General features: G+C 38.3%; 1 protein-coding gene across 1 annotated transcript in view; it reads right to left on the bottom strand.

Moving 5' to 3' along the window:
- The window catches only part of LOC124162370 (carbonic anhydrase-related protein 10-like), a 629,252-nt gene that overhangs the window by 253,992 nt on the left and 351,378 nt on the right, over positions 1–23,882 (bottom strand). The window contains exon 2 of the mRNA XM_046538883.1: positions 8,028–8,078. Coding sequence (XP_046394839.1) covers positions 8,028–8,078 — 51 coding nt within the window. The remainder of the gene's footprint in view (positions 1–8,027; positions 8,079–23,882) is intronic.

The following is a 23,882-nucleotide window of genomic DNA, read 5'->3' as shown; positions in this document are numbered from 1 at the left end:
ATACGCTAATGGCGGAAACATCTTAAGCCAATACAGATATTGAGAAGAAACATTAACTGTAATATGAAGAAAAACTACACGGTTGCTACATGAGAAGAAAGGTTACTCATATTTCATGCCCCAGACTATTTTCCACCATGGTTACGGCAAAAGTTAAAAAAACCATCCTTGACTAAATTCTTATGAGAAAATTTGGTTCGAAACTACATTAATTCCATTCACATACATATCGCAAAGCAACACTTAAGATGCCAATGAATACTCACGGATATGGAAAGTGATGCTCCACGAGATTAGAAAAAATAACATGATAACCATACGTTTAACTTGCGCTGCACCGATAGTTTTCTGGGACGTATACTTCATTTAAAACATAATGCTATCTCTTTTAATTTATATGGATGTCCAAAGTAGGATATTGTGAACTCTAGCCTACACTTCAGGTTTAAAAAGTTTGCATCGATATTTTTGCAATGAAAAATAGCAATTGAATTCTATGTGCCCTGGAATTCTTGATGCGCTATCGCAGCAGAATATTTAAGTACTAAGTAAATAATGCATGAAGAAAAAAGGTAAAAATACGACCTTTTGAGAGGCAGGGATGCAGTATCTTACGTGGGATCCTAATTCAAAAAAGGATAATTGTAATGGAGAAAATGAATGTTTTACTTTGTTAACCGTCACCAAGACGCGGCACCGTCCAACTACTTGGAGAGTAAAGAAAAAGAGAGGAGGTTACGACACAGCACCAAATCCTTTCTTAAACTCTCATTTGGACCCCGGTTTCGGCTGCGCCGATTGAATACGTTTAAGATCGTGTGTAATAAAAATAAAATTTCAGAAGCTAACCGTTCCTTACCTCTCTAAAATGGTCACCAATATTGGTGCGCTAAATAGTTTTCCTCTAAAATAATCTAAGCATGATTGATTTTTTATTTTGAAGTTTTTTAATGAAATTCTACATAATTTGATCTTAGAGACATCAATATGAGACCTTATTACAGTAATCTTATAGACATCATAGTGAGACCATATTAGGTCTTAGACACATTATATATGTTGGAGGAGAATAAATTTTCTGTTTTACGAAGCACTCATAGTCAGTGGCGCCGACTCCATGGGGCCTGAGGGGGCCCGAGCCCCCTCAAAAACTCGTTATGGGTGCGCGGGAAAAATGTGACATGCTTGCCAATTTTCCCCGGAGTGATCAGATATCGAGATTTGAGCGGTCAGGGTTCTAATGTTGATCATAGGACTCTTCTAAAATGCTTAAAAAACTTAAAACTCACTACTTATAAAATTTCCTTGGGCATGATCCCCGGTTCGGACCCCCCCAGTATTTTTTGTAAGTCGGCATTCCCGCTCCTAGTCATATGTATTGCAAACATTAAGCAACTGTACTAAACTCTTCATTTCTCCACTTCACATGCCGGATCCTTTAGTTCCAATCGTTTCTTCTTCCTTGTGACTTTCTTAAGATTCTCAAACATTTCAATCTCGGTCTTCCTTGTGGGACTTGTCCTTTAATTTTTCCCTCCATTAACCAGTATTTCTACTCCTTTCCAATTTATTTTGTTCGAGTAAAATAGAAATAATAGCACTCATAGTCAGATATTCATCCATTTCTACCTTTCCAATGCCGGTTCCTTTAGCATCATGATCTACCTCTTCCTTATACCTTTCTCCATATCCACCGACTTTTAATCACTAGGCCTTCCCTGAGGGACATTTCCTTCAATTATTCCTATCATTACCTAATATTTCTACTAATTTATAATTTTTCTTGGCTGAGGACACTATTCGAGACTCAAATGACCGATGGCGGCGCTGCTGTCAGTGACGTCAATTTCCAATATGGCCGCCAGAATGATGGTAAAAGCAAAACAATCGTAAAGCATTGGCGTACGGAGAGAACATAAACCATAATATCAAGAGCTTATAAGATAGAAATATTCTTTTAAAACCTTCATATGGTGTATTTATCGGCTTCTTTCGTCCGTAAGAAGATCTAGAACTGAAGAAAACTGCTTGACGATGTAACTAAAGGTGTTTATAATGTACCTAATCATTACCAGTCAGGTTTGATTCTCGACTTGCATCCATCCGACTCGTATTGCGTTTCTTCCTAGCCATTTCTTTCGAATACACTACTAAAGAACTTAACTGTATTTCATACACAATCTGCCGCTTCAATACATGGGACCATAATCCATTCCAGGCAGATTTCGTGTTGTATTTGGGCGCCACAGCCGTCTGCTTCACTGATGTGGATTGCTGTGTTCACCTATATTATTATCATATTTCCGGATAATAAATGAACGAAATAGTTATTTGGTGTAATTTACCATTGGGAAATGATTTTGTTTGGTATAATTTAGAAATTTAAGGAAGACTTAATGATCTTTACCGTTGATTCACATCTTCGTTGACTACCTGTTCTTGGTAAAATCATGGAGACGATAATTATTCGTTCTTTATCCTCATGTTGAAGTATGTACATACTAGTTACTGAACAGAAAGGTTTCAGATAAATAATGTCTACTACTACTAATTTAGCTACATTTAATAATTTCATTAATAATTCCTCAGATGAAAATATACAAGCTGGTGTAATTAATAGGTAATTTGCCAAAGGCTCGTATGTATGTTAGGTTTTTAAAAATTGTCTGCTTTGAGTTACAAAAACACATTCATTTGCCCAAAGTATTGCATTCAGAACTGGTATGTCCTATTCTCGAATTTTACAGAGTTATATGGCATCCTCATTACAAAGTGTAAATGATTACAACTGAAAGGGTACAAAGCAAATTTTAAACTACTATGGTGGATTCAATACTAAACATATCTGATACAGAGAAACAATGCATATTTTGGATATCCAACCGCTGATGGTTAGAAGGAAACTGAATGGCCTGATTTTTTTACATGAATCATGTAATAGTATGATAAGTAGTACTTGTCTTAATAATATTAGTTTTAATCGTTCGGTTACCTCAGAAAGGAATTGCAATATTATCTTTGTAATATTCTGTAGAAACAATAGTATTTATAGCAATCTTATTAACACCAGGTTATGCTTATTCGACGGAGCATCACATGAAATTGGCTGGGTTTTGAATTTAAGTTGGGTATCACAGTTAAATAATAATCCGATGAATGAGTTATTGTAACTGTCTACGGGGAAAGGAATTTGGGGACTAAGGTTATTTGCCCACTATTACATTTCAAAGTCGAAATGAAACTTGGCATTGCCTTGAATAGGTTAAAGTCATCCATTTCTTGTCTGAAAGCAGTATGTTCTGTGACTATGTATGACTTCTAATTGTCTACTGAATTGACACCTGGAATCAATCAAAATAAGCTAATAATGTTTACCATAATTCATATATTACTAATTTACATCGTGAGACGCTGTTAAAAATCGTTCTTTCAATGGTACAGTAGGTTCATCCTCCTTGCTATTGATACTTAACGTCAATGTTGAGTTACTATACTCAGCAACTTTAGGTAAATTGTTCAATAGCACATCGCGCACAGAAGAAAAAAAACACATTTATCAGACTAACACGGGTAAATACCATCCTGCTCATAATAATGGCAATGTAAATAGTGAGTATGTTATAATGAAAATCTCGAAAACCGCGATCACGGATATCGGATACTTTGATGCATTGGATATAAGCTATTTTTCTACTTTTTTCTGCATAACCTGACACATGAACGATTTTCAATTGAAATAACACTATATTAATAGTTATAACATGTAAAACTAACGTATCTCCATTAAAATCGTCCTAAGCAAGAGCTTTCTGCTCCTACCTACGTGCGGGAACAACAGCCGTCGCCTCGCTTTGAAACAATTCCACTTCTGCTGCAGTTATTGCAGGGTCGTAGAATTAAAGAATATTTAACCTCAAGTAACGGTAATAATTGCTTTGAAACCAAAAAGAAGGTATACCCCCGTAACTAGTCAATAAAACAGTGTAAAGGTCTCATATACACTATTCCTCTTAGCACTACCGCGTCATGACCATCGTTCCTCTGTTTCGAGCGTTCTCCGCCAGGTGGTGTCTCCCTTGGCTGGAATCACGAATAAAAAAAACACGCAAAAAAGGAGATATAAACCTATTCAACCATTAGCTCCAGGATAATTAGAAAATGAATTTTTTCACTTCATTACGCTGCACCAAAGGCATGGTGGCATTGCCCTACTGCTCGGAGGGTTGAGCAAAGAGGGGAAGTTAGGACACAGCGTGTACAACCCTTTCTCCACCTCTCTCGCTTCGACCCCATTCCGGATTGCTTCACGGCGACCGACCGAGGTGACCTACACCCTTGAGGGCTTATTCTAACCCATCCGGGCACGAGCCCCTTTCTCGTCTCCATCTTTCTTTCCATAGCACACACATACACACTTCCCTCAGACCTTCTTCAACGTGCTGCTCTCCAGCTTTCACCTTCCAGGTGCTGATAGCGTAGCTCAGGGGTACCAAGCTATGGCCCGCGGGCCTCATACGGCCCAACAAATAATTTCACCCGGCACGCCAAACAAATCCCTGTAGGTTTACATACAATTATTACAATTGCCTCATCTGATAGGGAACCTGATTTTAATGAATTTTTTTGAAGTCAAAACAATAATATCTTTTATCTCACAAATTTGGTTGCATAAAACTATAGGTAGGAATTTATTCAGTTAACCCTCATTTTTTCCATATAAAATCGTTTCTGGCTTGTTTTGGTGGGAGTTAGAAATATCCATGATGAAAAATTTGTGTCGGTTGTTGAGTTTTGTAACTAAAAAGTGTGGTAATCACCATATGTAACTGACCTCTTAGATAAACTCGGATGGGAATCTCTGTCGGACCGTAGATTGAAAAATAGACTAAACCTTTTAGATAAATTCAAGAGCAGTGTCTTTTCTGACGAAGTTAACCATATCTTGCGGACGCCAACGTACTACGGAAGATCAGATCATATAAATAAAATAAGAGAGATAGATTGCAGAACAGACAGAGTCCGAATGTCATTTTTTCCACGATCAATAAGAGATTATAACGGCAGCAATAGACCTCGTAAATAGATTGCATGACTTGTAGTGTAGCCTACTAACCTATGTAAAACTTAATGCATGTTTCTGAATTTCTATTCTATATTCTATTTCTAACAGCATATAGTAGTATAGTTTGTTATTATACGGGACGTTTTTTGGACGGTGTGGTGTGCATGTGGGAGTCCAAATGCATGCTGCATGCTGGTGATTGATCACCCCCTGCCAAACACCCTAGAGGTGGCTCGCAGGGTATTATGTAGATGTAGATATGTGTCCCCTCATCATGGACTCATTTTTTTCCGACAAGTTATTTTTTTTGATTTTCATATGTTTATAAACTGATTTATGAGGCAATGAAATTACTGGTGCCGATATGATATTTTTTTTTGTTCCTTCGGCCCGCATAAATGTGGAAAATATATTATGTGGCCCTTATAATGAAAAGCTAGGAGACCCATGGCTTAGCTCCACACAGCCTTCCTTTTCTTCCCATCTCCTCTGGCGACACTCCTTCTCCAACTCATTTCTTACTTTTCCCTTCTCTCATCACTATCACAACTGCCCTCTCTCATTACCCCTGGAGCGTGACCCCCAACCGCCACCCTGGAGCGTGGCCCTTGGGATGCAGAGAAGGGAATTAGCCTGCGATGATCTCACGACCCACTCTGTCGCCCTCTTCGTGTGACTCGACACCAGCGCTGTATAACGCCCGCAACAATGTCAATGACCAAACTCCGCTACGCCTAGTATTAAAAGAAGCTTTATTGCCGGAGTGCCACAATGGAGAATTGGAGGGCTGAGAAAAATATTGGTGAAAGTCAATTTTTGGTGATTTTGAGATATAAATGGTGACCGACTCCAAAATGCCTGTATAGTCTATCTACCAAGAAACACAATGGTGCAAGTAATAGTTACACACTTTGGACCGTAGGCGGCAGACGCTTAAGTAATGGATGAGATTTTTATTAAAAATATTGACTTATTAATTTACATATTTATGACTTTTATAATAATTTTTTTTCATAATTTTTCTCAAAGGAACAGACGCTAAAGAAAAGCGTACTTTGACTCATTATTTACGGTATATTCTTTTGTTTTTGGCCGCACCAGCCAGCTGTATGTTTAATTTAAGAGATGGCAACCCCAACACTGGTTCTTACCACAGGGGTGCCTATATTCCACCTTTGTAAAAACTCATGCTTGAGTAACCTATTAAAATTTCATGTACCATGATGTGGAATAAATATATTATTATTATTATATAAATTAAAAGTATGTTTTACGGAGTAATTGTTGCCTGTAGTTTTTAACCCTAAATGTGAGAAGACCGTTTACCTATAAGACCCTTGTGCCCCCCCCCCCAGAAAAAATACTGGATCCGCCCTTGCTACGGAACGACAGGTAGCAGCAAATACTGGGAACCCTCAGATCAGTTCCAGCTTCTTGACGAGTCACACGCGGAAAAAAAATATTTCTTAAAAAATATCCAACTGGTATGATAGGGAGTAGTTTCATTAAATTAACTTAAAGTTTGATGCGAATAACTAATCACTTGATTTATTTTATCAGAGGTTGTATATCAATTTTACCGAACATTTCGACATTTCATAATTTGGTCAATTGTTCGAAAGAGTTTGATAAATTAACTGCATAGTTATCGAAATATTCGATGCTCCATATGAACCGAAAAGTTACATAAATTTTATCAGAGTTTGATAATTCTCACTAAACATTTTTTTCAGGGTAGTGAAGTGACTCCGACTTACAGTATTTATATCTAAGCAGCTGCCACTGATTAGTTAATCGCAGTGCATGATGACACATTCAATGATGAACAACATTGTATAATGAAACCGAATAGTGAAGAACTATTGAGTCTAGTGATAATACCGGTAGAGATAAGGATTATAATCCTGAGAACAATCACAAATTCAAAGGTTTAATATTAAAAAACTTTGATTTTTGACTTATATCAATATATTTATAAGCCTTATAACTGTTTTCGGGCTTGCGTCCAGGTGATGCACTGGTTCAGATTGTCCAACCGCCATTTTTTCGGAGAAATGCAATGGTTTGAGGCGTCATTTTATAGAACTCCTTCGTGATTATTAGGAAAGCATAAAACTTTGCTAGTACCACAATAATGTATTCACTCCCCACCGTTTTCAATACAGTGAATCATTGTATCAGTAAATCATAAAGAATCAAAAAAGTATTTGTGAAACAAGCATCCATGGCAATTAAAACATGCGGCCCAATAGCGTAAACGGCTGACCCCTAACGAAATTAACCATTCCCAAGTGTTACAATCTCATCGATAATATATTTAGCAGCAATTATCCGTTTCAATCACGGATGGCTGCCAATACTTTGATAATTTGACTATCTAATAAAATATAATACGATAAAATAGCATAAAAGTATATATTTAATATAATAGGGTAAATTCTGCACAATTTCACTGCCATAAAAAACGAAATTTATCCCTGTAGCGTTTGTAAATTGCAAATAAGAAAACCAATGCTTAGACACAACTGATATTTCCCACTCTAAATAGCCCATTCTATTGAGTTTTAATGTACAAATTCGAGGGTAAGATTTCTGTACAGTCCTGTCGACGAAGACACATATTATATGCATCCCTCAGCAAAATATAGCAATAGGTACTAATGTCCTGCGAACCGCCTCTTATCATTAAATATAACTGTATAAGAAATAAACGTAGCAGCAATATTTTTAGCGTACGCGAGCGAACGTGGCAACACCGTTCATTCAATGTGATAGAACCTTACAAGCCATTTTAGGAATATATGAGCGCCCATTTGATTTATCGAAAAGACACGATATTTTGGCACACAAAATGAGGTGTGTAGTATGTAAACAACACTTTTTGCACTTATAAGATTTTACTACCTCCACCGAAAATAATTAAGTCCTACATAATTATTTAAGAGTGAGAAAAATGAACACTCACCGGAAATGCCATCGTATGTCCACCACTCCTCCCAGCTTACTCCATTGGTCACTGTAAAAGAAAGAAAATACAACTCCGTCAAGCAAATTTTTACGAATCAACTAACAAAATAAGCAAATAAATCCGATAACATAGCCCCAAAATCAGTGAAATCCAGAAGAGAGCTCAATATTATACTTGTCTACTGAAAATTTTCCATGAAGAACGTCTTTTTATAAAACGTCTGCGAAGAAGGATGCATAATTGTTTTGTTATTTATGTACCCAAAAATAATTATTTAATACCGCAAAAGTTTAAATTACATATTTCATTTTAACCTTAATCACTAAGTGATCCAACCAAACGTTGGCTCAGACCAGTGAGGGAAGAGTTCACCAAGCCACAAGCAAAGGTGTTTTTTCAAATATCCAGGGTAGGGTAAGCCAGTTGCTTCCATTTAGTACCTTGCACTTCGAGGATTTTTTTAGGGAGTGTTGGGCTTAACAGCTTTAACCGAGGTAAAAAAATGTGTGTGCTTTCCTATCATCTTAACCCGGACTTTGGTCCTAAGACCCTACAATCAGTAACCCATCGTCTTACTTACTGGTTTGAATTGAACTGAAAGTCCAAACACAAAGGAAGGCGGTAGATGACACCAGTGGGAAGCGAGGGGGGGGTGGATTTTGGGGGATAAACCCCCCCAGAGCTCAGAGGAATTTTTAAGTTTAATCCATTTTACTTAATTGGATAAGTATTACTTATAAAATAGTGTTAGGGTTAGTGAAATATCCCTCAGAAAGACGTAAAACTTGCCATTTTAAACCATTCTTCTGTGCTTGAAAGCACGAAAAGGTCCAAAATATAAAACGAATCTACATACGACATGTATACTTTCCCGAAATCTACCATAATATATGTGTGGCAAGAGGTTTCAGGGCACAGAGCGATTATTATAGAGGAGTAAAAACTTTAAAAATTAAGGTATGCATTGTTAGGGTGTTTCGACTTCTACCTGGAGTTAAGTCTTTAATAGGTTTAAACGAATTCTTACATCAATCTGTTCGGAAAAAAATATTCTTATGTAATTGCTTCTGTTTGGTCAGGAGGTTTAACTTCAAGATGATTGGTTCTCCATGTCACTTGGCCCCTACTTGTTCAAAATATTTATGCTTGGTATACAGTAAGATAGCACGTGCTTTGAACTGCACCGTCGCGACGCGTCGAGGTGAAAAGCTACGTCTAGTAACCGGTCGCTTGGCCTTCTTTATAAATCTATAATTGGATGAAAGATTGGTACCTTGCATATGCTAGCTAACAAGGGAGAAGGAAAGAGCCTATAACCATAAAACAGGAACTTTGTCACATAAACAATACTTATCTTGATCGACTCTCGAAAACAAACAGTGCAGTCATTTGCTGACCTATTATCTTCGAGGGAAACATTCTATCCTCCAGAGTTTACGCAAGTGGAACCATCAATTTTGAGAAAACGTCTCAAGTTTGATGAAATCATCATTACAGAGAACTTCCGCTAGGTGACGTTTGCTCAAGAAACGCCCGAGTGTAAATACTACGAGGAATAAAGAATTATAAATTTAGCGTCGTCCTAAAGAAAGGTTATTTTCCTTCTCTACCCCTCATCACCTCCGAAGTTGGAACCAAAAATACAAAGTAAAAAAAAAACAAGAAGATAAACAGAACACGGTAGGGAATGAGCGATTCTTCGACTAAGAGTCATTTGAATTTTTCAAGAGGATACCAAAGTCACGTGGACAGACGTCACGAACGCCGAAGGAGCGGGGGGTTTGATGAAAGTGGGGCGATCCATGAAAAAATAAAACGAAACGGAGAAAATAGATCGACACGGGAAATACTGGATGGAGAATGAGGCATTCCCAAGATGTGGAAAGGTGATGTTGGAGAGGCAGGGGGGAAGGGGGAGGGAAATAGGAAGGAACAGAAGCGAAACGACAGGCGTCGACGCTTGGGGAAACACGTTACGACCCATAGATCGCGTGACGATAAACACGCGGGAGCCGAAGGTCCGAACCTTGATACGAGAGCAGCGAATATTCTTCAAATCGCCACCCACCTCGGCGACCTGCGACCGCAAAGGACGTATCCCAAGAATTGAGGGAAGATTCCTAATTTACAACATAAACTCCCAATAAGTTAACTCTTCGTCATGAAAACCAACTCATGGATGGACTAGAATTCTACAAGACATACTTTCATTTCTATTCCCCCAAGCCGAAATAAAAAAATATATATTAATATCCTTCGAATGATATAAATGAAGCTTTTAAGGCTATTAAAAATAATAATGAGTAATACTAAGATACTTTAGGTTTCTCAACAAATTTTCGGTCATTGGGAGTCGGTGACGAACTTTCACTTTACTCACAATGGTCATTTTAGGAAGGAAATATCGAATTAGTTACGTTACTATAACTATTTATCCTATTTTATTTTCAACGATTTATAGGATTTTTTATAAGGAAGTATTTATTCAATTATTAGTTATAAAATGTTTATTTATTAATAAATTCTACCGATATAGGTAGGTTTTCATGGAGTATTTAAACAGTATTCTGGATATCTCCCCTCCCTTAACCTACCGACCTGAAAAGAATGACAAGCAAATACTAGCAAATGATTAGCAAAATTTAATTTATAATGCAATATCAGGATGTAGCATATTAAGTATCAACTCAATGGCCCTCACAACATGATCAATCAATAAACAGCAAGTGATTTTTTTCCAATTGAATGCCTTGAAAACTTAATAATTTATCCAGTTAAAAAATTTCATTTAAATAGGAGATATAATGAATTTGTTTCCACAAAATAAACATCAATCCATAATGTTAAAACATTTGATAATAATATTTCATGACATCCATATAAACATTCCTCGACGATATCCTCGTGAACCAATCACTCGTTTACAAGTGCCTAAATTGACTACACAACAAACCATTTATCAGACCATTATTTAAAAATTAATCAAATAATATCAACTAATATGAGTCCTGGTGATGGTGAGGGAATCGCTCGTCCTAATCTCTGCTTTAAAGAGCCATACCCAGTGGCAAATCTGATCACAGGTTACCAGAATTGATTGATGCTTTCAAACTCACCGTAAATTGGAATGGGATTAAGCTAATAATTCGTTTTTATGTGCCGGAGACTGCATTCATTCATGTTATTGCAACGTAAAGTCAATGGGTCAGTAAAAAAAGACATGTCTAGACAACTAGGATTTGGTGTTTGGAAATTTAGCAGAGAATTGGTATATTTTACAATATATAGTGCGGAATTTTTTCCAATAGTGTCAAAAAAACTTGTTATTAGTCACTTATCGTAACTTTTATGACTTATGTACCCAAAAAGTATAAACAAACACGATTATTTTCAGTATATTTAGTTCAAACACAAATTGCTATTTTCAGGATTAAAATGCTTCGCAAAATAAAAATTCCCCAAATCTATTAACATTCGTTAAAAGTTGGTGGAAACTACTTTGGAAAGCTACATTTAGGCTACCGATAAGTAAAATAGACGATTTTCAGTCCAAGTACGAATATTATCCTTACAATGAATTTAAGGTCATATTAAAATTTTTAAACTCGTGGCCAACTAAACAGAGAATATTTTCCACTATTCGACGGTAATTTCACAGTATGGGAACTAAAATTGACACAGTTCCATGTCCACGTATCTTTTCCTAGGTTTGCCCGTACCGAAATTTTTTGCGTTTACACAAAATGGGCTTGTTCACAATATTTATATTTTTTGGCGATTTGGTGGTTTTCTATTATATTTTTATTGCCTACAATCGAAAGATTATTATTCCTGGCGTACGTATTACACGCTTTTAGATTTTTGAATGACGATATCTATTTTTCGCGAATAAATGAAAAGTGAAAATTTTCAAGCGCGCGAAATCGCGACGGCTAAGTATGAATGCTGGGAAATCTCCGTGTGACGTCGTTCTGGTTCCCGCTGCCGCAAGTGAGGTGACCTTGGGGCGAGGCCAAGAACCGTATATGTAGTGTTCTTGGGCGAGGATTTGAGCGCTGATACGACGCAGGATGCTAGCAGGTAGCAGAGTACCCTGTTAGCTGGTAGCGCTTGGCTTAAATAACCTTATCAAACGAAGAAAACTTTCCAACCTTTGCCAGTTTTAGGTGATTATTAAGAGATGTTTCCCTGAGCTCTGTGCCTCATGAATGCATTGGTAATCTCAGACGATGTAAAACTCCTATCTACTAGTATAGAAACTAGGTCCCCGTGACGTCACGTGGCGTGGCATCGCATGGGCGCCAATCTGGCCTTTTTCAAATGAGGATAAAATTGACCATTGCCATTCGTCTAAACCGGTATTTCTGAAACCAAATAATTTGTATATTATGAATACCCTAATGGTGGGTAACGAATCGCAATCAATTCCTTTCGTTTTCTTTCATGAAGGAAACTACCCTATTTTGGTAATTTTGGTATTTTTTCCATTTTTTTTATCTCTTCGCCTAATAGGGTAGTTTCCTTCATCAAAGAAAACGAAAGGCATTCATTGCGATTCGTTACCCTCCATTAGTGTATTCATAATACACAAATTATTTGGTTTTTGAAATACCGGTTTAGACGAATGGCAAGGGTCAAATTTTATCCTCATTTGAAAAAGGCCAGATTGGCGCCCATGCGATTCCACTCCACGTGACGTCACAGGGACCTAGTTTCTACACGAGAGGATAGGAGTTATACATCGTCTGAGGTTACCAATGCATGCATGAGGCACAGAGCTCAGGGAAACACGTCTTAATAATCACCTACTAAAACTGGCTAAGGTCGGAAAGTTTTCTTCATTTGATAAGGTATTAATAAACCTTTTTTAAGCCAAGCGCTACCTTTCAGCAAGGTACTCAGCTACCCGCTGGCAGCCTGCGACGTATCAGCGCTAAGCCTCGCCTCAAGGTCACCTCACCGGGCGGGAGGGGGAACCAGAAATACGACGTACGGAGATATTTCCCGGCATTCATACTTGAACGTCGCGTTTTCGCGCGCTTGAAAATTTTCACTTTTCATTTAATCGCGAAAAATAGATATTGTCATTTAAAAATCTAAAAGCGTGAAATACGTACTCCAGGAGTAATAATCTTTCGATTAAGGCAATAAAAAAATAATAGGAAACCACCCTATTCTTGCACTAATCCCGAATAAAAATCGAAAGCCTTAACCATTACGCAGATAAATTGATGACGTCACGAACTCATGATGAAACCGTTACCGCTTCCCGACCATTTCCCTGTCTAACGCATCGGTCTTGCGTGCTTTTTGTTGGTCGCACTCTTGAGACCTATTCGATCCCTCTATTTAAGCTGAAACTATAAGTAAATGATATCACCAACTCACGAAAAGGTGGCAATAACTTTCACGTTTTCATACTTTAAAACTACGAGAGAATGGGGAAGATATTTTTCGTCGTCGTTCATCTGTAAATCCCATATTACGAATCCTTTAAATGAATAACGAATGACCCTTTTCATAACTAATTTGATGACTCGTTTCTACAGGGAAACAAACGCGGTTGCCTTTCAATGGAAATTGAAAATTCGAGTCCCCGAGGAAAACAAAACTTGTCTAGTTTTCCTATGCAAGCGAATAAACCCTCTTTTCCGCTTGATCACCCTCACTCCAGCCTTGGGTTGGAGAGAGCATTCGTCGAAGACAGTTTGCTTAGCCGATAAGCGAGTGATCTCCGACCGTTGAGACGCACGAGGTAGGTAGGTAGGGAGAAGTAGGCGTGCTTGCGGGCTATGCTATGGCTAGGCGGGTGATTTATCGACCCGATAACTCAATGCGCTCGTAACACGGTGCCTTGTTAGCATTGAGGGATTGAATCGGACGGCGAGACTGGGCGATTATACCAGCCGGACGTCGCGTCGGATATCTACGGTAAACTTAAGGTGCTGCTGCGGGCGTTTAAAATCTCACCTCTTATAGAAAAGGATTTTTATAGTATTTATAAAAGAAAAATAGACAAAGAATATTAAGAGCTAGATTAGATCAACGGCATCGATTTTGCAGAGAATTTAAAATCTAATTAACCAGATATTGCATATTATCAATAACGGACACTCGCTTCCTTTCACAATATTTTTTTAAACATTTTTTGGTCGGTTTCGGCTGTTACTTCATTATCAAGTACAGGAAGTATAAAAAATATAGTGAGGGCGGGATCATATATGTACTTACTTTGTATGTTAATGGAGGGGGGTTAGTATATATGATTCTGTGCTTGACATATTTTTTTATATTTTCCGTTCTTGATAATGGTGTAACAGCCTAAACCGGTCAAAAAAATTAAAAAAATACATTGTGGAAGTAATAAAGTGCGAGATAATTGAGTAACAGAAAAATTATGCCTATGCAGACAAGTAATATTTGAGAGAAGTCACGTAACATGTTTTAAAGCTAACATATTGCGAAACGAAAAAAATTGGCTTGAATTATTTTTAAAATTTTAAACAGCGCCTAAATATTAAAGTATGCAAAAATTATTGCCCTTTGACAAATATGAACGAGGGTATGAAAGAAAAATTTCATTGGAAGCTCTTTTGAAAAAAAATGAACATATTTTAAAATTTCGTGTCAGTTACACATCTTTTAACTCAATTGTCTAGTTATAGATGACTACATGAAGTCTATTAGAATGAAACTACATGTACGATCCATACCAATTTTTACCAATTTCTTATACTTAAGGGTCAAAAATTTGCTGAATTGACTTGAAAACCATATTGCGACATTTCAAATATTTATTTTTTATTTAGCACTGTTGATTTAAAATATTCCAATACTTTTAAGCTTGAATGATATACAAGTTTTTCACTTTCGTCGACGTTGTAATTAATTTATCTGTAAGCAAAGCTCAATCAGCACTTAATTTCTTATTATGGATTTTAATGAAGATAAATATTCTCTATTTCCTCATCTTGTATGGCAATGATTCAAGCATAATCGCATATTCCACATGACTCTGATTTTATGTTAATTGGTTAAAATATATAAATCGTCATTATTTGTAAAAAAGGCTTTTATTGGAATGACGCAGCCCTCTAAACAATATCCCATACAACTTATATTTTCACATTGCTGCCTGTATATTTCACTCACTGTTTCACATATCTTATTAGAGGACTTCCAATCCAAATTACTCTTTCATTTTCCTTTCGAAAGAACAAATAAAGTAGTTTAAATATGTTTTATTATCCCTACCTGCAAAAAAAACGATAGATATCGCTCAGAACATAAAAATAATGTTAAAGCACAACATAATAATTCACATAGCGACATGATGATGTGAAAATTGTCAATTTATAATATTTTCATAATATTATCAATAAATTCACTTCCTTATATTCGTCTGAAATCACGTAATACAAGGCAATTCTATAGTATTATCTGACTATACCATAATGACCTAACAAAGAGAATTTTTAATTGGAGAGATCCCACTGGTACTTCCAAAGGGCGTGGATTTTCCAAACGGCCCTTGATTTACAACTTAAGGCAAGGGTACCCAGACAATTCCAATCACTTCAAAACACAACCGGGATGGACATCCCACAATATTCTATTCTTCACCCTGCGAGTATCCACTTCCTGGAAGTACTTAATATCCGCCTCACCATGGCTCCGGCAGTCCTTCTAGTCAAAGCAAACCCACATTGTCGCCATATCCCCAAGCAGTCTCCTTTTTAATTCCGAAGCCACTCCGGGCAATGAGAAGTCCCCAAAGCGTTGTTCACCGCCGGCTATTGCCTCCTCATATAGCCCCGCTCCTCCACAAACTTCCGCGTCTCCACTCAAATTCATGAAATGCTGCCCCCTCCCCTCTGTGGATACGACTATGATGATACATCGACCAGCAGGCAGCCGGCCTCATGGGTCTGCGTAGGGGGGAAGCGTGCAGAAGCAGCAGCCTGCCGTGCTATTGCAAGAAACGAGAGCGGCTTATCTCCGGCACATTATGGTGATGATCGGCGACCGCCTCCCTCGGCATGCCATTAAACCGATGCGAGGTTAGTTCCCCTCGCCGCCGAGCGAGCACTGCCCGTCCCGCGACGATATTTCAGACGCGAGCCGGTGAGGAAAGTGAGGCAATTCGTTAGCGGTCCCGTCTCCGTCGTCGTGCTGCCTACAACGACTTTATGAGCATCGCCAATGGAAATGCACAGTGGAGACCCAATTCCATCCCATAGAAGGCTGATTTCTCTTATCCCTTCGGTCGCATTTTAATCAGTTTTCAAAAATGTCCGCGGCGCTCTTATGAGTGCAATGCGATCAACTTTTTCCAATATTTTGCAGCATTATGTTTGTAATTGCCGTAATAATTTATAATTTTTTCCGTAAGCGACGCGAGTATTGACTTTTGTGAAAACATTTAAATGCGCGATGGGTGGCAAAACATTTAGAGGGTGTCTTGAGGATCCTTTTTAGTAGTATTTGTGGACAAAATGAGCCGAGTGTCACGGGGGAATGAGGTATAACGAGGGGGTGTTAGGGGAGTTAACCAGAATTTATACACATGATGGTATGACCTATCAAATTCATATCATTCCAATGCCATTCCTCGCAGTCACAATGGTTATACAATCTCTAACAAAATGTTTTTTTCGTTGTACTGAGTACGAATATTGCAAAAGAGGATCCTCAATACGGCCTCTAAATGTGTTGTCACCCACCGCCCATTCTAGTGGGTTTACATTAGTCGCCGCCAACGCGTCGCTGATTGGGTTTTCACGGGTTTTAAATATATATAAACAATACTAGTGTGAGTGTATTTCAAACGTGTATACACACAATTACAATGATTGTACTGCTAAATACTGAAAAAAGAGTGGATCGTATTGAACTCATCACCGCGCCGCGGACATTTTTGAAAAATGCGACCTAAGTATCTAAAGAAATCAACCTTCTATGGGATGGAATTGGGCCACCTCTATGCAGTCCCCTCGTTTCAGACGCAAGCCGTGGAGGAAAGAGGCAATTCATTAGCGGGACGGTCCCGTCGCCCTGCCTTCCACGGCTTTATGACCATTGCGTTGATATTTGGCTCCATTAATAACGCATGCTATCGTCGATTTTCGAGGTTTCGCGTGCCTCGTGGACTACCTCGTTCTTCCGAAGGAGTAATTAACGAAGAGAGAGCTCCTCCCTTCCACATCCAATAAGGGAAAAAGATGAATGAGATCCATGCTACATGCTATTTCAGCTGTCATTTAAATACAACAGATATCGATATCATTGGATATACCGGTAATTAGAGCAAATATCACCATAAAAACATACATAAAACAAGAAAAAAAATGAATTTACCTACTCATCGAACTGTGAATACTCAATATAGAAACTGATAAATGAGAAGGATATAGGTGAAAAATTGAGGACCCCAGAAGCCAAGTGGTACCAGTTCAATTTTTAAAATTTTCAGATAAGTGCAGGAAGTGGTTCGTGGGGTACATAATATTGTTGTGGCATAGAGATACAAGTGAATCACTGGCTGCTCTATGTATTTATGTACCCCACCAACCATCTTCTGCGTTGAACTTCGATATTATTAAACTTTCACTTTCACCCCCTAACTTCTGGAGTCAACAATTGATATATTGAGAATAATTCGAGACAGAAAATGTATGGATTCACAAACGTAGGAGTTTACGAAAGAATTCAAAGAGAAAGCCGGTGAAGACACTGATATGCAGAAGAGTAGTGCTTTGCGGTGGAGAAGTATGAAAGCTGAGGAAAATGGACGAGGAAATACTGGAGGCCTTCAGGGTTTAGGAATTTAGTAGAACGGAAATGATGGAAAGAGAAGAAAGGAAGAAAGGGAAGAGAAACTACGATGTACTAGACATGGCTTGTGAGGAGAGGAAGATTCCAGAGCAAATGCAAGGGAGACAGTGAGTTTGGATAGGGCTAGTGCTAAGCGGGGAGAAGATGTTAAAAGAATTGTGAGAGCGACAAATTTTTGTTAAGCCGGGAAGGGGAAGTTAGGGAATAGAATTTATAGATAGAATAAAAGAGTAAGTCTTACTCTGACCAGTAACGGCAGGGGTGAGAGGTAAACTGCCCCACATAATAATTTCCCGAACCGGTAGAATACTTCACTAATGATATCCGTGAAGAAGAAAAAAGCAGAGTATTTGCAAGACCCCTAGAGACATTTGATATCAATGCCAGCATCCAGATCTAAGTGATGACCTAAATCTATGGAGGAATTAGATGAACATGACAAGTATTTAGGGGAGAGGAGGGATGTTTACTTACCACTAAATGCTAAATAGAAATACCGAATGAAAGCAGCTACTGGGAAGGCCATGGAAAAGATATTGGATCGTGATAAACTAGGATGTGGCAGGGGTTACAGACACTGAGAAATATCCAGAAGACCTTTCCAGAAAAATTGATTCGGCCAGAGATAAAAAGACTCAATAATACGAGAAAATGAGGATAATAAAATAAAGATGAGCCAATTACACTTGATATAATTAGAATCCTAGAAAATAATCGTGGATCGTAAGTCAATCGTAAGTAAAGCGTGAAATCTAGGAAGAGTGGGATATTGGTCACGGCAAATGATTAGTCTAATGTGTAATTTACTAATTTGTTTTTTTTTTTTCAGTGGAAGCAACTGGCACCTTAGATATTTTCGTCTAATAAATCCAACAAAGTGAAAATTCATGCTCTGCTAAGCCGCGTTTTATGCAAATATAAGCTCCAGTACTGCCAGATTGGAACCATTAGATATTTAGCTAACATCTTAGCAGATTATTCCCACAATTTCTTTCTTACTTCTTCCAACGCTAGTTACTCTTCATTCCAATTCAAAAATCATTTAATTCTTCCATTTTGCGTTTCCCTACCTATTTTAACCCGGTAATGCCTGAATTAAAAATTTTCTACGATTTTTGTGGTAATCATATGTTTTAATACGAATGAAATTCTGAGTCATTCGGTGCAAATTTTATTCTTTTACCTCTAATAGTTACCGAGATACAGCCTGGTACCTTATGGTACCGCTAGGCGTTTAAGGGGTCAAAAAATCGAAATTTGAAAAACTTTTCGGAAAACACATTTTTAAGCCAAAAACATTAAATATTTATTATTTTCCGGAAAATACATTCATTTTCATCCTAAATTACGCTCAAATATCGATAATATTCAATTAATTATTAAATATTATTGTATATAAAATAGAAGTTATGTATAATTGACGGAGATTTCAAGAATAACATGATTTTAGCGTTTCACTCAGTCGTTGCCGCACATGGAAATGAACAAAGCAGTCACTGCATTGCATTTCAAGCATTCTGTTCTAATTCTACTGGTTCAGCTTTCAGTAGCACACCGTTCCCGCTTGGGCTTGGAGTTTATTTGTTGGTTGTGCCCGTCGAACCTATCAGGGGCATTGGAAAGAAGATAGGCCGCTGTCAGTTGAATGCAATCTTTGAAACATGAATCAATTACAAATCTATTTCTTTAGCCAAGTACCCCATTCTAGTCGCACTTCTGGTAAATTGAGCACGTCCTTGATATTTTAGGGGATCCTTGTATCCAGCTGTGATTATACTACTGGCCATCGGAACTCAAGCTGAGTTATGTTTTTTTCACGATTTCCGCATCAGCATCCATGTGTTAGGCGTCATTGCATCCAGAATCCAAGTAAAAATGGGCCACGAACATTTTGTCGACTCCCACACTATCTTTCCCAATTCCTTTTTCGTAGGCTTTCACATTCCTGAGTTTTACGAAGTAGCTATCTGAGCCATTGATGCACCACACTTTCTAGCCAAACCTAATTAGCCTCCCCCGCATGAATTGCTAACAGCCATGTCTTCAAAAAGAGAACATTATCGACTCATTGAAACTCAAGGACTGCTTTTCTCTGAAATATCCGCCGAATCTTTCTTTTGCCATGCCCATAAAAGGGAGCATTTTCCATATCTTATATGATTTATCCATAGCGGTGTAATCACCGCAATGAATAAACCTACGAAGTTGTAGAAATATGTTACGTCCACTTGTGTAATAAACAAGATTATTTCTGGCGTTTAGTGCTGCCTCACAATAGTGCCTTTTACTGGGAGTCGTTATATGCCAACTTGCAAAAAGAATTGCAGAAAATATTTTCAGTACCTCATGTGTTATATTTTGGTCATAACAGTTGCAGAATTGTACACACCTATTCGACTCTAACACTTAGTGTGTAAGGACATTTTCGTCAAAGAACAGTTCAAATATTCTAGTTGGGGATGCTTCATGAAACAGTGAGTTGGTAATCAGGATTACGAGAAATCCTTTCGTGCTTTACGATCTCTTCATCATCAAAAACGCGTCCTTCCTCCCTATTTTTATACCTTTTGGGTGCTTTACGGCTCTGTCCAGTTTCACTACACTATTGAAAATTCTCAGACATTTCTTGAGATAAACTCAGCTGACTGTCCACCTTTTCGAACAACAACTTCAAATTCGAGCAACATTGGCGTCCACTCGATATTCCATTTTCCTCAGTCAGAAGGAAGGTATTCATCCTCTCTTTGCAGCAGCAAATGCTATATTATAAGCAGTATGTGTAAGTTATTTCAGTTTTACTAGCACATGAAAGTGTGAAAAGTATCGGAGTGTGATTGAGATACGTTAGACAAAAATTAGGATTACGCTGCTCTTGTTGAAGTGATGCCTGTCGCGTGGTCGTCTCTCGCTGTCAGCCGTCATTGAATTTTCCCCTGAGCAAGCCCCCTTATTCCCCATCATACCCCCTTCCTAATTGAGTACACGGATACTCTTCCTATTCATGCTTTTCTAAATAGGATTCAGGTATGCAATTATACCTCCCACTCCTTGAGCCCTCGTGAGGGTACGAGATTCTGAAAAAATGCGGAAAATTTAGGGCCTTATGTACTTCGATGACGTCCTTATAACAAAAAAATTAATTTATGTACACATTTAATATGCGTTATAACATTTAAATAACGCAAAATTTATAGTATAAATGATGAAAAATAAATAACTGTTAGAAAACGAAAACAACAGAAATATTCGTATTTACGCTTTCCGCCAAAACATGGTAGTGCAAGCGCCTAGCGGTACCATATGGTACCACCAAAATGTTTTGCATCATTACATCCCAAATATTAGGGTCACATACAAAAACCATGCTTAATATGAAATGTACATGTTTTAACAATCATAATTACATAAAAACATCTTCGTATTATGAGAACATAAGACGCAAGTAAAGAAAATCGAAATGCTTGCACTAAAAATTCCATTTTTTCGCATAGCTGAAAATTCTCAATTTTCAAACGGCTCTAAATACGTTAATTTCAGCTTTAATAAAGCAAACTTTTCGGGAAAATGTAAATAAAAACATTCTTATTATGTTTAAGCTCTCAAAAACCCAAATAAATTACAATAAGTGACAAAAAAGTTACGTTTAGCATTGCGCTACCGGCTGGTACCATATGGTACCGCTAGGCGTTAACGGGTTAACATTAGTCATCACCTCGTTTCTTCTGCTGCATACTGATATCTTAGAATACTTTGTGCTTTCTTTCAGCTGAAATCTACCCTTTACCCAACCCGTAACAATCAGCATCTTTTTCAAACCCTTCCCTGCCTCTGCTATGACAGATTCGCCATCGATAAATCGTAGCTCGCCAATCTTTTCTTCAAGGCCTTTTATTAAATTTTATTAATGGCGCTCTCAGTGTAAACGTTGAAACTTGAAGGAATGACAAAGCACAGATTTGATTAACGCCTTTCCTAATTCATGCTTCCACGCATGCAAGTGATTTAATGAGATAATAAATTTGAAAGTTAACTATTCACATGCTGATATTAAATTTGTTTTTTATACAATGAGCATAGTCGTCAATCTTCTATTTCACCTGCAACATATGCAACTGTTTTACTGGATTATTGCCTTAAAACTTTGACAAGCTAAGTTGGCGCTGAAGAAGGCAAATTGCCCCAAACAAAAGCTTATCATAAAGCGTTTTATAACTGATAACTTCAAGCTTGACTTTGTGAAACCTCTCCATATTAAAGTAGTAAAACTTTGCCAGGTTCACTATTACATTATAGTGAACCTATTATAGTGAACCTGACAAAGTTTTACTCCTTTATTTCCAATAAAGAGTTTTACTTTAAATCACTGACGACGTATAATAGATTCATCAAGAGCATGTTACCCAAATGAGAACGGCATGATTTTATGTCCTTTACAAAAATAACAGCTATCCGAATTTAATCATACTCAACATTCTTTCAACCTCCATTGGTTTCCCACAGAGAGATACTTCACCTACCGACAAACCCTCGAGGCAACAGAATAGATTATCGCCTTTCCGAGAGCTATGCTTTACACGTTTCGTGACTCAACCTTTAAGATCAATACGTCTGTTCTCCCATCAGCTCGCTCTAAAAACAATGCCTCAAAGCCCCTCCCCCCACACCGTGACCCGGATGTTTTCTCCTTCCGAGAAAGAAAGAAAAAAAAGAAGCCTTTTTTTTAAAGGGGTCAGACAGACTGTGTGGGATCCACGGCGCAAAACACTCGCCATTCCCACTCAGACGGAGGCGTCCCCCTTTAAACCTCGCAAGTGAGGCACGTAGTGTGTTGAAACATCATCTTGCAACGATAATAGGACGGTCACATCCATGGCCCCCCGAGGTAGATCCTGACCCTCTATGCCTCCGATTCCCTCCGTGCTGACCGCTGACCCTTCCCCGGCTTCCCAAACGCGAGAGCGCGCGGAGGATGGGGTGGTCTCCCGTCCAGCGTCGTTCTCCTAACAGTCCAATTCAACAACTCTCGCACCACTAAACTCTGCTGCTCTTCCTCTCTCTGTTTCTCTACCTCTTTCTCTCCAGTCTTCCCCCGCCTTATAGTCTCCTACTAACCCTCCCCTTCAACAGGGCTGCTACAAAAAAAATAGGCCTACCCCACCCAAACTCCTCTTTGCGGAATCCTCATATCCCTACCCCTTGAAAACCTTGGGTTCCCACCCCTAGGGGGAAAAGACCACGAGGCACCCCTTTCAATATTGCATGGGTAAGGGGTCCCAGAGCCTGCTTCTCAACAGTCAGACTGTCCCTTCTCTCTCTCCCTGACTCGGCCAACTTCATCCGACCTTACCATGGATCCCATCGTCGATCCAGCCTTTCCCACCCCAAAACTACCCCCATTGTCCTTATCCCTCTCCTCCTCCTTCTCCTCCCATTTCCTCAAGCTCACTCAGTACCCCTCCTACCTCATCTATGGCTTCTACTCTCGTTACGGCTCGCAGCAAAAAGGAAGACGTCGTTTGTAAATTGGACGGAAAACAGCTGAGGAACTCCCTGCTACGTACTCCCTTTTAACGAAGCTGTGGCTGGTAGTGAGGGGATATATTTACCCTCCCGTAGATAAACCAGTGAGTTGGATATCATCAAATTTTCGCACCTTTTATCCGATTGGCAAAATAAGCGCCCCCGCTGACGGAATGGTTAATTAAGCAATCTCGCGCTCAAAGCTTTGAAATCTAAGCCGGGCTTATTTGTGGATGTCTAGCATGTAACAGAAAGTAACTCCTTTGTTACTCCACGATGGAGTAACCTGAAATATCGCACGCCATGTAAAAAGGATGTCTATAGGATAATTAAAAATAGTAAGTGATAATATATCTTAGAGTTAAGGTTTAAAATATTACCTCATTATTGTAAAAATATGATAAGCCATGAAATACAAAGAAAGGCATATTCTATCGAATCAATTGCAAGAAAAAGTTATCAAAACTATCTCTTATTAACAATCGCATAAACATAATG

This window comes from Ischnura elegans, chromosome 7 (genome assembly GCF_921293095.1).
Source record: "Ischnura elegans chromosome 7, ioIscEleg1.1, whole genome shotgun sequence".
Lineage (NCBI taxonomy): Eukaryota > Metazoa > Arthropoda > Insecta > Odonata > Coenagrionidae > Ischnura > Ischnura elegans.
This window is presented reverse-complemented; position numbering and strand designations above follow the sequence as displayed.